This window comes from Phyllopteryx taeniolatus, chromosome 5 (assembly GCF_024500385.1).
Source record: "Phyllopteryx taeniolatus isolate TA_2022b chromosome 5, UOR_Ptae_1.2, whole genome shotgun sequence".
In the NCBI taxonomy this organism is placed as follows: Eukaryota; Metazoa; Chordata; class Actinopteri; order Syngnathiformes; family Syngnathidae; genus Phyllopteryx; species Phyllopteryx taeniolatus.
Window position 1 is genome coordinate 9189221 of NC_084506.1, and position 20944 is coordinate 9210164.

General features: G+C 41.6%; 1 protein-coding gene across 8 annotated transcripts; it reads right to left on the reverse strand.

The window, feature by feature from the left end:
• Positions 1-1964: 1964 nt before the first annotated feature.
• Positions 1965-20562, reverse strand: nap1l4a (nucleosome assembly protein 1-like 4a). Of its 8 annotated transcripts, XM_061772527.1 has the most exons (15): positions 19683-20423; positions 19585-19618; positions 17815-17890; positions 17380-17524; positions 16561-16647; positions 14084-14218; positions 13930-14001; positions 13712-13851; positions 12359-12519; positions 11597-11616; positions 11401-11514; positions 11299-11328; positions 10592-10669; positions 5518-5541; positions 3276-4425 (listed from the first exon to the last, which is right to left on the reverse strand). In XM_061772527.1, exons 1-14 carry the CDS (start codon positions 19701-19703, stop codon positions 5536-5538), a joined length of 1119 nt encoding a protein of 372 aa, XP_061628511.1. In that variant the 5' UTR covers positions 19704-20423; the 3' UTR covers positions 3276-4425; positions 5518-5535. The 8 variants fall into 8 exon arrangements, with proteins under 8 accessions (XP_061628510.1, XP_061628508.1, XP_061628505.1 ...); XM_061772526.1 differs by lacking the exons at positions 3276-4425; positions 5518-5541; positions 19683-20423 and adding exons at positions 1965-2368; positions 20450-20562 and having other exon boundaries at positions 17815-17887; XM_061772524.1 differs by lacking the exons at positions 3276-4425; positions 5518-5541; positions 19683-20423 and adding exons at positions 1965-2368; positions 20450-20554.
• Positions 20563-20944: the final 382 nt, after the last annotated feature.

A 20944-nucleotide genomic window follows, 5' to 3' on the forward strand; every position in this document is an offset into this window, starting at 1 on the left:
CCGGATGACCGAGCTTCTCACCCTATCTCTAAGGGAGAGCCCGGACACCCTGCGGAGGAAACTCATTTCGGCCGCTCGTATCCGGGATCTTGTTCTTTGGGTCACGACCCGCAGCTCGTGACCATAGGTGAGGGTAGGAACGTAGATCGACCGGCAAATCGAGAGCTTCGCCTTTCGGCTCAGCTCCTTCTTTACCACAACGGATGGATACAAAGTTCGCATCACTGCAGACGCCGCACCGATCCGCCTGTCGATCTCCCGTTCCATTCTTCCCTCACTCGTGAACAAGACCCCGAGATACTTGAACTACGCCTGTTGCAGAGGCGTGTTAACCAGGACAGACATATATATATATATATATCAAATAATATGACAAAATCATAAAAGACACCCATCATACTCACCACTGATTTGTAGTTATGTGCGGATTGCTGCAGACGTGTTATGAAAGTCAGTTGGCTTTTTTCCTGGAAGCAAGCAATCAGAGGACGGAAACATGCCGATGCCATCGAGAGCTAACCTCGTTGCCCTGTGAGGACGAATTTGCACAGATGTCAACAAGAGTACAGGTGTTCGGTACTTCAGTAAGTAATAAAAGTAGAAGTACTGAAGCGGCTCCCTTACTGCCATTAAAAAAGAATACATTTCATCATCCAATTCACGTCCTTTCCTAGACTGATGGATACACTCTCTGAAAGAGAGTTTTTTAAAAATGTTTATTATTATTTTTACAGTAGAGCACCCATGTCGTATGTCGTCTGTTACTGAAAACCATAAACATCATTATGTTTAATTTCCATCTGATCAAGAGGAAAACGGAACAGAAGAGTCTTCGGATAGAATGAGATTCTTTGTTTGAATGAGGAATTATTAAACCCCCGCACACAGCATCAATAGCACATTGTTCTGCTCCTTAACGCCAAATCACAAGGAGAAATTTCAATTTGCTGTGGATGATAAAAACAGACCCTAAACTATACAAAATGAAATGATAAAATACAGGATTAAAAGGTGTTTTGACGGAGGTTCTGGAGTTTGGACTTGGCTGTCATCTCGATCTGAGCCAGGCCTGCTTTCTCACAGTCACCTCGACTCGCCTCAAGTGTGAACGCACACAGCTGAGAAGTGATTCTGCACAAGGTGATAGGATAAGAAAGTCAAACATTTGGGTTGCTATATAGGACACAAGCCCGGCCCGGCCCGGCCCGGCCCGCCTCCTTCTACACCTCCAGAAAGCTCAGACCACTCGGCCGTATCTCCCGTGATGCATTACAAAGGTCTCTTAGAAGAGTGGACACACTCTTCTCTATCTCCGGGACAAGATTCCTGACATTCTGCTTCTCTTGCGTGATGCTTGGCAGCGTGGCAAATTCTTCAAGGGTGAAGCCTGCTTTGCTGTGAGTGAGGAAGACCATGGTCCACTCTTCCTTATGTCATCATGTTCTGCTTGTTGACGTTTGAGTGACATGTACAAATGGTCAGTCGCCCCCTGATGACAAGAACTCACGCTTTGGATGAATAGACTTATTAAGTCATGGTTTTGGGGTACTTTATTAATCAGGGGTTACCCCTGAATCTTATTCATCGTATTACAAAGACGAATGTATCCCCAGTGCAAAGCGAGGGCCATACAGGCATGCTCCGCTAAGTTTGATCTGAAGGAATCAGGGGAAAAAAGGTACTCGGCAGCAGGGACGTGCACAGACGTTTTGGGGGGCAGCGGCTCAATTGAGAAAAAAAGGGCACTTCTTTTATCTATCAAAAATAGGGTATCGCTGATATACCTATTTCGATACCCTTGCACTCATAATTGTTGACGAGTTTATCACGTGAGTAAGCAAGAACAAAAGAAGCTGAGACACCATGTGTGTGACTTGTATGCTACTTGTCTAGCGTCAATATTTAGAATAAGTGACTGCACCAAGGAGTTGTACTGTACATGGTGAAGTAAGACTTTTCAAATATAGCATTGAAATGTTGATTTTTATTGCACAAGATATAAATCATTTATTGGCCTTGTTTAAATAAATGGTACTTTCAATTGAACCCAATCTTCACACAAAAATGAAAAAAAAGACTCTCTCATCAATCAGCAAACAAACCTTTCTCGCTCGAAACGGCAATTAGGCCAATGTATAGCTGTAAACGTTAGGTTCGGTGCAATCTACATCCCTCTCCTGCTCATTTTGTACATTTCCCTGAAAATCACTCCCAACGTCTCTCGTCCCTCCCTTGTTGCTTTCTGCTCGTGTAATAAATAATGCTGGCATTTTATTCTCGCCATGCATTGAGGGATTTGCTACTCTTCGCTGTTTGCTGACATTCCTCCTCCCTCCTTTTCTGGACAGGTTCTTCTTTTGGCATTGGGCTGCAGACAGGATTGAAATTGTTATTACTTTTGTGCTTCGTAATCTATGCAACAGAAAACATAATGAAACATGATCAAAATTATGATTTTATTGCTCTCATTATTACTTAGAATTTGAATAATTATATTATTGTTAAGATATAATTAGAATTCTCTCCTTTTGACATGAACTTCTATTCAGTGTACCTTTCACATTTGAAGGAGAGCTGTCTCTATTGACAAATTACTATCCAACACACTTTTAAGATGGAGTCTACAGGTTTTCTTTTTGAAATTCACATTGGACAGGAAAGCTGTGCCGAAGCAGGAATGTACATGTATATAAGAGACAGAAACATTCATTTATTAAAGGAAGAAAAAGAAACAAAAACCACTTTTCAGGGGCTCAAGCTCCCTTTGATGCTTGCTTGGCAGAGAAAAATGCCCAATGGCTGAATTTTCAAATGGCCTCACTTTTAATGCAATGTCCGTGTTATGCAAAATAAGAATTAGGAAGCCTCTGCAGTCGAAAGAGTGAAATGTTAACTACACTGCAACAATATTCAGCTCTCTGGTGAAATTTCAGGATGGCCTGCACTATAACCTTCACGTCAATTTGATCTCTCTCAATGTTTCGGTACATTTTGCACAACTTTGTTCTCGAACAAGATGAACGGCAAATCGGTGTTTGATACGCGGACCGACAAATATTTCTCAAGACACTTGTATGCTTTTAGGTTCATCCTAAAATTTCACCCGAAAGCTTTTTGCGAGTACCGTGAACTACTAGTCCTCCAGTCTCCTAAGTAGAAAATGTTTCCTGCAGTCTAATGTAAAATGGAAACCTCCAGCACCTAGCTGAGTTCACTTTAGTTTGAAGACAACAGCTAAATCAGTGAGCTCCGGACACCCAACAGAAACAACACACTTTTCAACTGTGCACAACTTTAATAGAATATCTTAACTCTGTACAAATTGAAGAGAGTAAGCCAAGCTACGTTAAGGCCATTTGTAAGCACAGGACGCCGTGTGACACATTTGAGGATGACAAGCACTTGCTCGGATGCAAGCGAGAGAAGCGGCCGATTGGTTTACTGCTTCTGATGACCTGCCAACGCTGGAATCCACACCAAACAAATTCAATCTAAATGGTAGTACAAAATACATTGGCAACATGTTTTCAACAAAATTTTCAATAACAAACCCATATACAATAACAAAATATATTTGCGCAACTTTAAATGTTGATTACAATGTGTAAGTGGGCAAACAATTCAGAGAGAGAACATTCAATTTGGAGCAGAAAACACCGAAATGCGGTCACATAACGGGAAGGTCAAGAAGTGAAGAAGTTCGTTCATTCAAGTGCTCACGTTATGTTTAAATGCTTGTTTAAATCAACTACCCCACAACGGTTTGAGGTTTCAAATCAGGACATGGCAGTTTGTCGTTTCTTTCACGAGGTGAGCCTCCACACTGTGGGTTGCTGAAATGCATACCGCTGCAACACACCACAATAAATAATTCAACGACAAGCACGAGTACGAAAACAAAACTAAATTAGTTATGCATTGTAACAAAAGGGGGGGGGCGGGGGGAAGCCCCCAAAGCCCAGGCAAAAGTCAACTTAGTTCATCAGACAACTTCTGAAATTATGTTGATTTAACCCCCCCCCCCCCTCAAAAAAAATAAAAAAATAAAAATAAACCCTGAGTAACAGATCCATGACAACTCAAGTTTGTTCTATTTTTCTTATGACGTGCTGAGATTTCTGGCAGTAATCCACTAAACTCCATCTTACTAAAAGATGGCAAGGGCGAGGACACTTCCCCGTTTGGAGGGTGACAAGAGGCCAAACAAAGGAGGACAACGTGTGTTAAGGGGGGGGGGGGGGGGGGGGGGGGTAGTCATGCACATAGCAAAAAGTTTGGTTTGTATCCTATTGCGTTCAGATGACCGTTCAGAGAAGAGAGGCAGAAGGACGATGGGGGCTGCAAGAGGACCACTTGCTGATCTGTGTCCAGTGGTCACCGTGGTTACTGCTGCTTGCATTCAGCAGGCTGGGCGGGTACCACTTTCTGTGTGACACAAACATTACACTGTCAAGAAGAGGGGGGGGAGGCAGGCGTTCAGCTAAAGGGACAGAGAATGGGTCTAGCTTAAACCTGGTTTGCTGGGGGTTAGTGCAAACAGAGCCAAAAAAAAAAAAAAAAAAAAAAAAAAAGAGTGCAGGGTTCCTACACATTTGAGATTTCAAAATTCCACACTTTTCCCCAGACACTAATTTGAAGAATTTTCAGGACACAATTCAAATGCTGACACGCAGCGGAGGATGCTTGCCTCCGTTAAATCCATTAATTCCTTAGAAAATCGTACACCTCAATTAACCCACTTATACTGTAACAACCAATTAATTCAAAACAACAGAAGGGTTTAGTACAGATTTGGCAGTTTGTGCCAGGAGGCGTTTTCATCGCCTATTTGATTTGATCCTTTACCCTCCTATTTAAAGCAGCGTGAACGCTTTGTGCCACTCGTGTCCCGTAACTTTTCCCTCAATTCCTCAGCAACATCTCAGTCAAAGGTGTTGTAAGCACCAAATCATGAAAATGATTGAATCAGAAATGACGCTCTTAACTTCACTCATTTCTATCTTCAGAGGACTTGAAGTTTACTTATCAGAAAATCCGACGGTCAGCTTGCTATGTTTGCCTGCGTAATTGAACGGCTAAGGGTGCCGTTACTACTTGCGACGTTTGAAGGGTACACATCATCGGCTAATAATCTACGCTGATGGAATCTTGAGCCAATCGGGAGTATTCCCCAAGACCGTGGCATAATACTGTGTGCTCTTGTTTTGTTTTACAAACGACAATAGTCTTGTACACAATATTTGTCCATACAAGTTTCCGTTTCCCATACTTTTCTCCACCTGGAAATGTATGAAATGAAATTCCATACTTTTCCAGAATTGCGCAGGAACCCCGAGAGGGGGACACCCAAGATGTGAGTTGAGAATCCCCAAAACACCTCCCATTGATTACAGAGAAACGTAAGCAAAAGAAGCAAGCGAAAAGGGACAGAATCTTAAAGGCAGTTTAAAATGGACCGAGAACATAGTGTGTGTGTGTGTGTGCGGGGGGTGGGGGGCATTGTTAGTTTTCCCTTACCTAGAAATGCATGATTGATTAGGCCTGCGGTGGGAGGAGAGACAATGTCATGCACACGTTTTGACACTTTCAGAAATCAAGCAGGCTGTCGCGACACACGAGGACAACGTTCGACATTCGAACAGAAATGACGGCCCCCTTAATCGAATACTTGGTTGCACAACCTTTTGAGTTGTATGACTTTGAATGCGACTACTGCACCCCGGGGGGTATTTTGGCCCACTCTTGGTGAGCAAACTGCTCCAGTTGTCTCAGGTTTGACGGGTGCTTTCCCAAGACCACGTTTCAGCTCTTTCCGCAAATGTTCAATAGGATTTCGATCAGGACTCATCTTTTCCCATCTTTTACTCTTAGCCATTGTTTTTTTTGGGGTCATTATCCTCTTGCAAGACCCATGACCTGTGACTCAGGCCGAGCGTTCTGACACAGTGCAGCAGATTTCTGCTGACAAACACCCTGGCAGTCTTGATTTTATTGGACCCTGCTCAGCCTCAAAACACCCCCGGAACATAACAGAGCCTCCATGTTTCACAGTTGGACGGTGTGCAAAATGTGTGCAAGTGATGTACGTGCCGCGCCAGGTACCTTCGAGGGAATGAGCTTTTCAATGTACCCCCCGTCTTCTCTTTATTCTGGCGCACGTCCTCTGTAACAATCTGCTTCTAAACTGTCAACACTCTTTTCATGGTTTAATCAAAGATAAGGTACAATATACTGTGTGCAGTCTCAAAAGCCTAAATACACACACACACACACACACACACACACACACACACGCCGTTCAGGGCAACCATAGATCAAATCAGGTCATTTTTTTTGCAACGGTCCATTCTAAATTGGGGTCGGCTGCATCGCATGGTGTGCGGAAGTAAGAAGATGGATGCGTAGAACAACAGGGCAGCGATTCCCAACCAGTGTGTGCGAGAGATCAGGTGCCACACAGAATATTGACCAATTTCACTTAACTGGTTTCAAAAGTACACCCCCAATTCCAATGAAGTTGGGACCTTGTGTTAAATAAAAACAGAATACGATTTGCAAATCATGTTCAACCCATATTTAATGTTCAAATTGATAAACTTGATTTGTTTTTAGCAAATAATCATTAACTTAGAATTTTATGGTTACAACACATTCCAAAAAAGCTGGGACAGGGTCATGTTTACCGCTGTGTTACATCACCTTTTCTTTGAACAACATTCAATAATTTGGTTTTTGGAACGGAGGACACCAACTGTTGAAGCTTTGTAGATGGAATTCTTTCCCATTCTTGCTTAATGTACAGCTTCAGCTGTTCAACAGTCCGGGGTCTCCGTTGTCGTATTTTACGCGTCATAATGCGCCACACATTTTCAATGGGAGACCGGTCTGGACTGCAGGCAGGCCAGTCTCGTACCCGCACTCTTTTACGACGAAGCCACGCTGTTGTAACACGTGCAGAATGTGGTTTGGCATTGTCTTGCTGAAATAAGCACGGGCGTCCATGACAAAGACGTTGCTTGGATGGCAGCATATGTTTCTCCAAAACCTGTATGTACCTTTCAGCATTAATGGTGCCTTCACAGATGTTTAAGTACCCATGCCATTCGCACCAACACAGCCGCATACCATCACAGATGCTGGCTTTTGAACTTTAATAGAGCATAGTAGTGTTTCAAGTTGCCCTTACGGATGTAGCGCCAAACTGTATTTACTGACATTAGTTTTCTGAAGTGTTCCTGAGCCCATGCGGTGATATCCTTTACACATTGTCAGTTTTTGATGCAGTGCCGCCCGAGGGATCGAAGGTCACGGGCATTCAATGTTGGTTTTCGGCCTCGTCGCTGACATGCAGTGATTTCTCCAGATTCTCTGAACCTTTTGATGATATTATTCCTAAATTCCTTGCAATTGTACATTGACGAACATTGTTTTAAACTATTTGACTATTTTCTCTGAACCTTCTGGTGATATTATGGACCGTAGATGATGAACATTAAATATCTTGTCTTTGTAGAGTATTCAATTAAATATAGGTTGAACATGATTTGCGAATCATTGTACTCTGTTTTTATTTATGTTTAACGACGTCCCAACTTCATTGGAATTGGAACACATAGGCCCTGACTTAAGACAAAGTACATAATTGTATATAAACACTGTCATTTGCTTGGTGGTGTGTGACTTTTTGAATGTAAAGGGGTTAGGAAACACTGACCTAGAGTGTAATCTGACTGGATGCTTGGTTTTTCTGAAAAGGGACCAGGACGACTGCTCCGTGTAAAGGAAAGAATGAATGGGCCCGTGTATCGTGAGATTTTGAGCGAAAACCTCCTTTCATCGGCAAGGGCATTGAAGATCAAACGTGGCTGGGTCTTTTAGCATGACAAGGATCCCAAACGCACCGCCGGGCAAGGAAGGAGTGGCTTCGTAAGAAGCATTTCAAGGTCCTGGAGTGGCCGAGTCAGTCTCCAGATCTCCAGATCTCCAGACCTCGGTCTTGCTCACCAAGTCTTAATAGGCTATAGTAGTTTGTGCGTTTCCCCACATATATTGCCGTGCACGTCGGTTGTCCACATTCCTGTACAGTAGCTCCAAAACTCTGCTGCAGCAATAATGCTATTCACAAAACTGTCAATTGAGAAATTCTATTCACAAATTCAACAGAAGTTATAACATTAGAAACTGCTGCTAACAAATATTACTGCCTACTAATAGTGATTTGCTTGAGTCCAAAACTTCAAGTCAAGTCAGGAAGGCAGGAACACTCTTTAGGCAACGCAGGATTAGAAACAGCCAAGTAACAATCAGGATTTACTGTGCAGCCTCTGTCATACGTTTTTATTTTGTAGACATTACGTGAAGAGATGAAAGTATGCAAGAGGATTTATTTTTGCAGCGATATCGAGTGGACCTATTTTGTTATTTCATTTCTGGGACGAATGGAATGTGATCGCAGAGCTATATGTTTTAACGTGGGTTAGAATCGTTATTCCCTCTCTGTGTGATGTTCACTCACCCACGACTTTCCACTCAGTAGAACACCACTAAAGAGTGATACTGCTACAATATGCTTCAATGATTCCAGCGGTGAAACGCGAAGATACGACTCATGGGGCTTCCGGGTAGGGGCCGCCACGAGCCAAGGCGCTGGCTTCGTGAAGAGGAGGTCGACGGCATCCCGGCCTGTGGGTCTGCCTTTACTGGGACAGAGACCGGCGTGAAGAACAAGGCGCCCCTATCTGGGCCGCTCTGACAGGCGTAGAACGCCGTAGAAAGTTTTAGCGCTAACAAGCTCCCACGCAAACGCTGCGGAGACGTGCGTGGGCCAGTCATCCAACCATTGCATTTCTTTAGACGTACACACATGGTCACATGGGTTATGCGTCCAACCGGGTGGGTTTACACTCAAATGAAGTGAAGAGCTCTCGGAGCCTCACTACTTGGCTTCGTACAAAACATTTTAAGCACAATGGCTCATTATTTTATGCCGAGATAGGGCGACGATGAGATTAAGGCACTTTTAATTTCATGATATCGTGAATAGTGAGATTGCTACATAAAACAATGTTTTTCCATATGCTTTCCCGATGCTAGTATGTTTCACTAGCTTGCATGTGACTCGACACAGGCAATCGGAAATCTGTCAACTTTGAGCCCTGTTGCTGCTTGCTAGTTTTGTTTCCAAGTTATTGCTCATCAATTATTTCGTGCGTGATCTCTGTTTAGACTACGATTACTGCATTGGGCACCGTTTGCTCCAATCCAATGTAACCGAATAGTGACGTTTGATACTAGTTGACCAATCAAACGGCACAAGACCGCTTTGCTGGCCGCATTAGCTTAGGCTAATGCTAGCACTAATGTTTGTATGTCAACATGCTGGTGTTCTGTCAATTTCTGCTCTAGCAGAGGTCACTCACTCCCGAGGTCCAGAGTCCGGACCCAGAAGCAGTCCCACATGGACCCACAGCATAGCCCAGAAAAGCAAGTTGATGATTCAAGACATGTGGGGTGCTTTCATTTTATGCGATAAGCATTACAATTTATAGGCTTTACGGTAGCGATGAACCGTGCCGACCAATCACAAACGAGTTCAGCCAGCCTTCCGTTCATCAAATCTCCATCTCAGGCAGTAATCACTAACTGCGCACAGACCACACAGACGATGAAACGTAGCAGGGGAGCGAGAAAGACTCAGCGTGGAAGTTGAGTAGAAAGACCAGAAAATAACATCTGGAACAAATGCCGCTTAAAATGAAACGGCAAGTCATTTTTGTTGTCATTTTGACGTGGGAATTTATTAAAAGTGCATTATGTGGAACCCCAAATATGAAGAAAAACTAATGTTTTGAACAAACATAACCTCTAAAAGTTAAATACCAAGATTTGTTAAATTAAAATATGTAAAATTGTTTGAGATTTCAATGTGCCAAGATCCCACACAGAAAAGGGGAAACTCAAACTTTGATTTTTCTGAAGTTAAGCACTTTATTTGAACAGATCTTTGTTTCATTTAGCTCTTATTCTGAAATGCAGCCCTATTTTGACTTGGTAAATGAGAACATTGCAGTTATAATCATATTTGGTTACCCACCCAGGTAGAATTTGGAAAATGTGTACAATTCTTTCAAGAAAACCAAGGATCAGGCAAAACACAATTTTATTTTTAACGGGATTCAAATTAAACTAAAGCATTTCAGAAATGCACACTCAAAACAAAAAGATGGTCCTTGTTCAGTCATTCATTCAGAAAAAAACGTGTGCATACGTTCATGAGAATCAAGTTGATTCCATTTATACTTTATCTTTTATGTTCTAAGTTACAGCTGTACTTTACCGACTTTCATCTGACTGTTTTACTTTTGTTGACTGCCTGCAGTTAGCTGGGATAGGCTCCCTCGTGAGGATAAGCAGTGCAGAAAATGGATGGATGTTTTAGAATATGATCTAGAAAGCTTAGGTTAGTGATAGACCAATACAAATCCGGGTTACATCGCCGCTTTTGGCACAGAACTTTGTCGTAAACCCAGGACTCCTTGTACTGACAAAAGAAAATAAGAAGTGATCATATAATGTATGGATTCATACAGACCTTCGGGTCAAAGTCTCCCTCGTCGTCGTCATCGTCGTCATCGTCGTCGTCATCGTCATCACCCTCATCATCTTGCTCCTGATATACATAAACAAAAAGTTACGATGAAGTCAAGCCAGGATATCTGCAGGTTTAGGGAAGTCCAATAAAATATGTTTGAATAACTTTAAGACCTTTAATCTAGACAAACAGGTCTCAGTATTGTTATCACATTATTTTTCCAATAATTAATACAAACTAGGGCTGGGTGATTACAGAAACAACTTTTTTTTGGATTGATATTGAAATCAAGATGAATTAGCCCCAAGCAACTAGCTAATCGTGGCGAGCTTCCTCAGGCGCATAACAGGTTCTCTCCTTTAGCTAGTCCCATTCCTCCTCAGTCTACCGGTTACTGTATGTTAGTCATAGGTGACTCCAGCCACTAAACTGCATTCCTGGGGCCAGGGCACAAGACATTGACGCTAGCCTAAGGTAGCTCATTTGCAAAACGATTTAAATTGTGACAATTTTGATCATCCATGTAATCGTGACGAGTCGACTAATCTTGGCAGCCCTAGACAACTATAATGAAAATGTTAACTAAACTGAAAGTGTCAAATTGTCCAAACTTTTTTTTTTTTATAAAGCTGAATATGGATACAGCTCTTTCATTGCCGGATTGTGCAGTGAATGTGGCCAATGAGTTAACAAGAAAATTGACAAACCTCATCGCCTTCTTCGAGTTCCTCATCAAACTGTATTAAAAAAAACTGAAATCAGTCATCAGCTCATGTTAATTCCAGCAAGAATCACATCTTTAGACTCACGCTCTCATCATCTTCCATTGCCTCTCCAGTGAAATACAGCACTGCTCGGGGAATTATTCTCTCACGGAACAAATGACCAATCTCAAAGTCAAAAGCTAGGTCAGAGTCCTCGTCCTCGAGGCACACACACAAAAAGAAGTTAAAATAGTACAGTTAACAGTACGATGGATGCCAGACAATTATGATCTCAACTCACCATTTCATCATCTGGTGAACCTGTGGAGGAATAAAAAAAAAAATATATATATATATATATATATACACACACACACACACACAGGAATTTGCATGTTTTCCCCATCCCTGTGTGGCTTTTTTCCTCCCACATTCCAAAAATATCTGTGGTAGGTTAACGACTAAATTGTCCATAGGTGTGAATGTGAATGTTTGTTCATATATGCCCTGCGATTGGCTGGCGACCAGTTCAGGGTGTACCATGCCTCTCATCAAAGTCAGCTGGGATAGGCTCCAGCACACCTGCATTTTCTACTGCATTTTTCTTTTTACAATTCAACCGTAAAATAAAGGTTTGTTCTTCATATCAATTCATCATAACATTTAGGCATGGCCTACAGGAAAGTTTATTTTTTGGCTGTATCCAATGTTTTGACTATACACAGAATGTACACACACTGACTTGTGTTGCTGCTTAAATACATTGTAAGAATTAAATGGGGGGGGGGGGAAGTTGCACTAGTTTGTCTGGGACCTACAACACAGCCCACTTTAAATAAGGTAATAATGTGGCGACCTCTGGTGTTGAGTTTAACTTCGAGCACTGAGTTGCTTGTGAGCAAATGTGGACATGTAAAATGTTAGCTCCTCCCATTAGAGTTTGTCTGCTCAAAGCATGCAGACAGCTTGCTCAAGCTACCAAACTCGGCCATTAAGAATTGATAAATACTGTATTGCTTTGCTTTAAGTAATATAGAAACAAGTGGTGAATGTGGCTACGCACCTGCTCTGCACTCACCTTTGACGGGGTTGAAGAAGTTGAAAAAGGACAGGTTGGTAACCTGTTTGGTGACTGTACGGACAGTGCCACGACCTTTGTGCTTCTGCTTCTTCTTGATCGTTTTCACAGTCACATCCTTTCCCTTGTGCCAATCTATCACGCAGCTGCAGGCGGCAAGAACAAGGTCATTTATTCATAGCATTATATTAGTTATCGTAGACAGCAACATTACCACATTGTACCCCACAGGTCATCCTCCAATTGTTTCGTGTGCCTGTAGAATATGCTCTATGCACCATTAAAGTAAAAAAAAATATATATATATATATGCATATTTGTCTGCCAACATCTGTATGACTACCACAACAGGGTAATTCAAGACATACCTCAAATACAGTAACATTTCAGTTTTCATTGACTGTTGAACATTCATTAATTCAACAATGTTAACTACCGCGAGTGTATTTTACAATGGTCAGGTCTGCACACTCCTTGAGCCGTAACCTTATCTTGGTGGGGGTGTTTGCGTGACCCAATGATCCTAGGAGTTAATTTGTCGGGGGCTTTATGCCCCTGGTAGTGTCACCCAGGGCAAACAGAATCTACGGTGAGGGACCAGACAAAGCACAACTAAAAGACCCCCATGTAGATCCACTTTTTTGACAAGATCAAAATTACAGTCCTTTTATAAGCTTCTAAAAAAATATTTCCTGGGGGGGCCCCCCCATGTCCTGACTCTTGTTATTGCCAATGCACCAAATAGCAGCTTAGAGTAGCAACCCTCTTGGGAGGTCCTTGGAAGTGTTGCTGGAGAGCACTGCTGCTGGGGACTTCCTTGTTCTGCTGAGGGACTTCAATACCCACATGGGTATTGCTAGCGAGACCTTGGAAGGGCATGAACGCTCGGGAGGACCGCCGCCCCACCCAAATACCCACCCAAGCAACAGCATCACCACCCACAATTTCAAGGACTTTGCACAACCGGAGCAAACATTTTCTTAAAGCATCTTTTCGCCACTGACTGTTTTCTGCTACTGTTGCTTTCGTCACGTGTCTGTTTTGTTGAACAACTGTGAGGTTTGTCACCTTTTGATGACATATAGGCCAGAAAAGTGCAAACAGTGTGTTCATACTGCACTCGTATCAGTTACATATCCGATTTATAGCCACATATCAAAGATGCCTGGGTCGGACATGAAAAAAATAAAAATTAAATCCAAGGCACTGTTCCCATTGACATGAAAAAATAAACATATGTCACACGGGGAAAGGCAAAAAAAAAAAAAACATTTATAATAATAATTCTGAAGCCCAAAGGACAATGTAAGGAGCCTCCCAAGCGCACTCAAGTCTCACCCGCCACAGTCGATGATCTCTGGGCCCTCGAATGAGAAAGGCTCTGAAGCATCAGGCTCACACTTCATTTTGTAGACTTTAGTGAGGACTGCATTGGCAAAGTAGCTGTTGGGCTCAAAGTGGAACTCTAGTGTAAAACTCTGAAAGACCAAAAGAAAATTAGAACATTTGCTATAACATTTAATAACGGTGTTTTCACTGAACACATCAATACTGACCATGGGCTGTCCTGGTTCAGAAAACTTGACTTGAATATCTTTCAGGTGCTTGAGGATGGGCTCGTCGTGTTCCTAGCAGAAGACAAACAGTTTAGACAAAAGTTAAAAAATGTGGTGCGAGGATTCTGGCAGCTAAGTAAATAGTTAAATATACTTGTATCATGTCAGTGAGCATGTCTGCGTTCCTGAATATGGTGAGCCAGAAGTCCGGGATGCCATTTGGGTCTTCCACTGGTGCAGCATCTTCCTTCTTGGCAGGGTCGAGAGCTAATTTTTTCTTTACCTGCTCCTGTAGCAAGAGGACAGAAATATTAAGTCAAAAATCTGAGCAAATCTATTTCAGAAATCTGTGTCAAACTGGTAGCCCTCGCATTACTCAGTACCAAAGAAGTAGCTCTCAGTTTGAAAAAGGTTGGTGACCCTGCTGTATAAGAGAGAGGCTATGTTTCAAGGACTTTTTATTTTACTTAACTTTAATAAAGAACCAAGAGACTGTTACCCTGCATACGACCCTATGAATTTTTCACAATTACTAAAATCCCTGACTTAAGTACTGTAATTTCTCATGTATAATGTGTGCGAGTAATTTTACTCCGAAAATAGGGAAAACCCTCCTTCCTATGTATAATGTCCATTCATGACTTTTATCCATTGATACATTTAGATCCAATACATGTTAGTGCTGATCCCCTCCTTATTTGTTTTTCTCATATATATATATATATATATATATATATATATATATATGACTTGAAACAGCATTTTAACAACGACACAAGGGGGCTAGGCATGCTGGGACATCCTCTGACAGCAAGCTGCCATGATAACGGCAACAATGACATCAAAAAAAACATGGCAGCTCGCTATCAGAAGATTACCCAGCATGCCTAGCGCCGTTATATAGTTGTTAAAATGCTTTTTTTTTATGTCGGTTAGTCCCCTAACACCATGAATAGATGTAATATTGTAAATGTTAATTCAGCATATGCAGGTTATGGGCCGATGACCTCTCTAGCTTTCAATACGTTGTGCAAGTCGGCTGTCGTGCCAATGGTCACGTGGGAGGTGGAAAATACCTCCGCAATACTACAGTGTTGAAACTAAACAAGAGTGCATCATAGCCTCAATACTTACAATATAGGACTAGATGATTTATAACATTTGAAATGTGAACCTAAATATGTAAACTGATAAATCACAAGATTTAAAACTAATTGACGCATTGTGCAAAACATCTCATATACCACATTTCACTTCAAAGGAATTTAACTTTTACTATACCCATGTTTAATACACACTATTGACTTTTGAAGATTTTTGGGGAAATCACTGTGCATTATACACGAGAAATTACGATAATTGTTTTATTGATCAGAATATTGCTGCTTGGAGGAGATGCCAGAACAGATGTTTATGTAAATGTACAGTAGCTCAACTTCTTATTAGGGATGTCCAGTTCCAACTTTTTCACTTCCGATATTGCAGCCTTGAATTTTGTCCAATATCGGTCCGATCCGATGTCAGCAATAACCATACGTGCTTTACTTATTTTGTAGTATTGAATGTCGGAAAAGGCACATATTACTCCTTATTAACCAATGGAAACTATTTATATTGCAACATAACCACTGCTTAACTTAAACATTAGCATATTCTACATTTGAATAGATTAAATTAAAAAATTGATTGGAAAACCATGAACAATCTCAAATACAAATTATACTTTTAAAATGAAAAATAATTCAAGTTCAATTCAGTTTATTTTTTTTTTTAAACTGGTCAGTATATGGTGGGAACCATCATTTGCTTTCTCCAAAGGTGAGGCAATACACTTGAACATCTTGATGCAACTGGGGTTTAGTTTGATTTCCAATCGTTGTTCCTGATGTGCACGTCTTGGGTCTCTGAGGGGCAGTGTGATACATACAGGCAATGAGATGCACACTTGCAGTAACAAAGTCACGATCGAAGGTTATAACGACTCTTTTTTTTTTTTAAACAGAATTTAAATATATGCCGGAGAGTATTTTTATATTGCCTGTTTGTATGTCTTTATACAGCATTTGTGCACCAATATTCATTCTTTTTAGATAAGAGTTTGATGCTAAATTTCATTAGCTCGTCAATAGTGTTTTTCATTCATCGTGTGTTAGCGTCGAACTAGTGATTTTTGTGGACAAAAACGAAGAAACGAGGTCTGTAATGTATTTGAACATTCAATAGGTGAAATTCTTTTTAGTTTTACAGTTAACTTCAACTGGAGTTTCAAGAAACGACATTTACTCTTTCTGCTTGCTACTATGCTAGCACCTTAGCAACCTGTTGTGATCACATGGGCTCTGCTGTATAGAAGTGCTGGAGCGGAAAATCGGATCGGCATACTGCTACTTATAGCAGACGTTCTTCAGAAACACAAGTTCGAACTAAATCAACAGCGCTTGCCCATCCCAAACATGCACTAGATGCTAGCATTTGTTTTCCTCACATTTTGACTGAAGTGTGTCAGAGATCTTAATTTATTAAAACACCTGGAAACTTGTGGTGAAAAATGGATAGTGTCTCCTTTAGTAGTAGTAAGAGTTATACTAGCAGGAGCAAGAGTTATACTGACAGAAAGAAAGCGCTACTTACAGTTAGCTCCTCGTCCTCATCTTTGTCACTGGTCCACTCACATTCAGCATCTGTGGGTTCCACTGTACCCGTGATAAAATCTCTTCGCTGTGAAACACAACACACACGACAATGACCATTATTGACTCAGACATGCAAACACCAAAGGCATGAAAAGGTGACCATAAATTAAATAAATACATAAATAAAAAGTCAAAGGGTCTGGGGGGGGGGAATCCCCCACAGAGGTTTTTATTTGAACATAAATTAAGCAATCTGGAAGACTCTGAAGAGTACAATAAGAAAACAATAATTCTTCATGCAGCAAAACTTATTTACACCGCTCTACATGTACAAATTTAAGATTAAAATACAATTTGGCTAATTTCACACACACTGGGTCAGTCGGGAGCGCTGGGGGGAGAGAAAGGGGAGAGCAAAAAAAAAAACAAAAAAACGCTTTGGCACTCACATGATCGTGTTGTCAGAAATCACAATTTCGATAAGATAAACCTGATTATGTGTGTACCGGGCCTTAGACAGGCTAAGTTCTGCACGCACAGGTGCAGGCAAAACTTAACTGCCAATCAAATAGAGCAACTGAGAACGGCTGGGTCCTTGTCACTAGCTCTGGAAATAGCCTTGACTGACCAAATAACAGTTGGCTACTCATTGTACTAGTGTAAAATGTAGCACCAAGGATGTGGTCTAGCTGATTTCATGCCAGATCAGAGACACATCTAGTGCAACCTTATAGTGCCCACAAGACTAAGTGTGTCTTTACATCTGCAATGAAATGTCTTACAAATAGGTGTGCCATCACAGAAGCATGAAGAGTACCTTGTCATATAATGGTCGATAGAGGTCAGCATACTTCCTCTCCAGTTCATGGACCTCCTCGTAAAATTTGGCTTCAATGTGGGCAGACTGCACCTGAAGCCTTTTCAAGGCATGCACTCGCCTCTTCACCGCTTTGGGAAGCATACTATATGGCAGACGGTATAGCAAATGAGTTTTCAGGAGGCACTGATGTGAATTTGTCATCCTTCAATCTTCAAAACAAACAATATGCTCAATATACGTCGTCAACAACACCAAAACATTTCCAGTTACTAACAGCACATACAGCGTTGCTCTTGGTGTACAGTCAAACTACTTTACGACATTGAGCCACACTGATAGTATAGCATGGGTATGGGAACGAACCCATGACCTCACCACAAGTCTTATGTAATTCATGCATTTTCATGTAACCTTCAATGCAACTGAACCAACCTTTCCAACGCATGATAGTTCACAGGTTTGTCCATCTGCCCGGCAGGAGTCTGCAATCCCGGCTCCCCTTTAGCTGCTTAATTAAACACAGTACATTAGGAGGCATTTACAACCCCAATTCCAATGAAGTTGGGACACTGTGTTAAACATAAATAAAAACAGAACACAATGATTTGCAAATCATGTTGGACCTATATTTGATTGAATACACTACAAAGACAAGATATTTAATGTCCAAAGTGATAAACTTTGTTTTTAGCAAATAATCATTAACTTAGAATTTTATGGCTGTAACACGTTCCAAAAAAGCTGGGACAGGCTCATGTTTACCACTGTGTTACATCACCTTTTCTTTTAACAACATTCAATAAACCTTTGGGAACTGAGGACACTAATTGTTGAAGCTTTGTAGGTGGAATTCTTTCCCATTATTGCTTGATGTACAGCTTCAGCTGGTCAACAGTCCGGGGTCTCCGTTGTCGTATTTTACACTTTATAATGCGCCACACATTTTCAATGAGAGACCGGTCTGGACTGCAGGCAGGCCAGTCTAGTCCCTGCACTCTTTTACGACGAAGCCACGCTGTTATAACACGTGCACAATGTGGTTTGGCATTGTCTTGCTGAAATAAGCAGGGACGTCCATGAAAAAGACATTGCTTGGATGGCAGCATGTTTCTCCAAAACCTGTATGTACCTTTCAGCATTAAGGGTGCCTTCACAGATGTATAAGTTACCCATGCCGTTGGCACTAACACAGGCCCATACCATCACAGATGCTGACTTTTGAACTTTGAATCCATAACAGTCCGGATGGTTCTTTTCCTCTTTGGCCCGGAGGACACGACGTCCACAATGTCCAAAAACAATTTGAAATGTGGACTCGTCGGCCCACAGAACACTTTTCCACTTCGCATCGGTCCATCTTAGATGAGCTCGGGCCCAGAGAAGCCGGCGGCGTTTGTGGGTGTTGTTGATAAATGGCTTTCGCTTTGCATAGTAGAGTTTCAAGTTGCCCTTACGGATGTAGCGCCGAACTGTATTTACTGACATTGGTTTTCTGAAGTGTTCCTGAGCCCATGCGGTGATATCCTTTACACATCGCTTTTTGATGCAGTCCCGCCCGAGGGATCGAAGGTCACGGGCATTCAATGTCGGTTTTCGGCCTTGTCGCTTACATGCAGTGATTTCTCCAGATTCTCTGAACCTTTTGAAGATATTATGGACCGTAGCTGATGAAATCCCTAAATTCCTTGCAATTGTACGTTGAGGAACATTGTCTTTAAACTGTTGGGACTATTTTCTCACGTACTTGTTCACAAAGAGGTGAACCTCGCCCCATATTTGCTTGTGACTGACTGAGCAATTCAGGGAAGCTCCTTTTCTACCCAATCACGGCACCCACCTGTTCCCAATGAGCCTGTTCACCTGTGGGATGTTCCAAACAGGTGTTTGATGAGCACTCCTCAACTTTCTCAGTCTTTTTTGCCACCTCTGCCAGCTTTTTGGGAACGTGTTGCAGCCATAAAATCCTAAGTGAATGATTATTTGCTAAAAACAATCAAGTTTATCAGTTTGAACATTAAATATCTTGTCTTTGACTGTTTTTATTTATGTTTAACACAACGCCCCAACTTCATTGGAATTGGGGCTGTATATGATGTACTGTAGATGCATGCGATTCACGAGGTCAAATGTTTTTGTAATAATAATTGTGTATTAAGACAACAAGGGTGTACAATACAGATTAGTTTAATAAGTTATATTCACCTTTAGTGACATCCATTAGAGTTGCTGCTCCTTCCTGTGATTACAAAAAGGTCAATCGAACACGAGTAGCGAAAGTGAAAGAGTTGATCTTCCCTCACCAAATTACTCAAGAATATCATCTATCGATGTAGGACTTTCACAAACATTCGCACGCCCAAGCCCGCCGGTCGCTGACTCATGAAGTCCGACATGTGCCACAAAGAAAAAAGTACGTTATTACAAAGCGGGCCACGCTTGAGCAAACAGGTGTGACGGGAAGTGAGAGGCAAACAAGCGCAGGCCGATGACGCGCCGACACGCTGCTGGCAGCCCAGCTTGCCTACGACGAACAAGTTAGCGTCTAACTCGCGAGTGAAAGTGACAGTCACACAGTAGCAACAAAACAACACAAACTACACCATTTCGAACGTTTGACACGTTTGACAGCAATTCAAGTGCTAGCTGACGAACAACAAAGTCCGAGGCAACGTGCTATGACCGATTAACGCTGACAGAGTAGGGGGGGGATTAATAATTGTGTAACATTCATAAACGTCGGGTAGGGTCAGTAACAGTAAAAGATTGACTTTATAACTACGTCACGCTTGCATTGTGTTAACAAGGTTAAAAAAAAACAAAAAAAACAACAACAACTGCCCGATTAAAATACAGCTGTTAGCTCTTTGCTAGCAGCGTTGAGAAGCTCGTTACTTGTTGGCTATCGTGCTAGCACTCCCTCTCCAGTTGCTAAAAGTGGAGGCAAAGTAACTTGACGGCTGAAATCTTTTCAAGAGTGTGATAGCTCACCGTACATTAACTGCGCGTCACGCTTACTAAGCACCGATTAAAGGATTCGATTTGATTTGTGTTGTTGTTTTGTTTTTACCTGTAACGTTTGGCGAGCGAGTCGCAGCCCTCACGCGTCTTCGATTTTTCTTCTTTGGTGTGACTGAACTGATATTTCAGCGATGTACTACTGCCCTCTACCGAGTCATATTAAAATTACTTTGTGACCCCGGACAAGCGGAAGGAAATGGATGGATGGTTGCATTGTTATGATTATTCATGGATGGTTATTAACTTTGATAAGAAAAGTATGTTTTAATTGGTTTAGTTTTTTTTGCTTTGTTTTCTCATCTATCAATAAACATGTAAATATGTTTTTCCCCCCCCCCATGATGGTAAAGATGATGATGATGATTTAGCTATTCACTCAATGATCGCATTGCATTTCAAGGAGAATCCAGATGATAATGACGTCATTTAGTAATGAACGTTTCATTTGAATCTAATCCACTCTGCATTTGAATCTATTTCGATCTATTATTTTTCTTTAGAGTCAAGGAAGTTAAAAGGAATCTTCCTCATGCTATGCGATGCT

Excerpts from the sequence above, each read along its gene's own strand:
- nap1l4a (XM_061772520.1), bottom strand. The coding sequence starts at position 19,703 with ATGATATTCTTGAGTAATTTG. Across the intron at positions 14,002-14,083 it reads TGCTCACTGACATGATACAA|GAACACGACGAGCCCATCCT; the intron begins GTATATTTAACT and ends GTCTTCTGCTAG. Across the intron at positions 11,515-11,596 it reads GTTCACCAGATGATGAAATG|GACGAGGACTCTGACCTAGC; the intron begins GTGAGTTGAGAT and ends GTGTGCCTCGAG.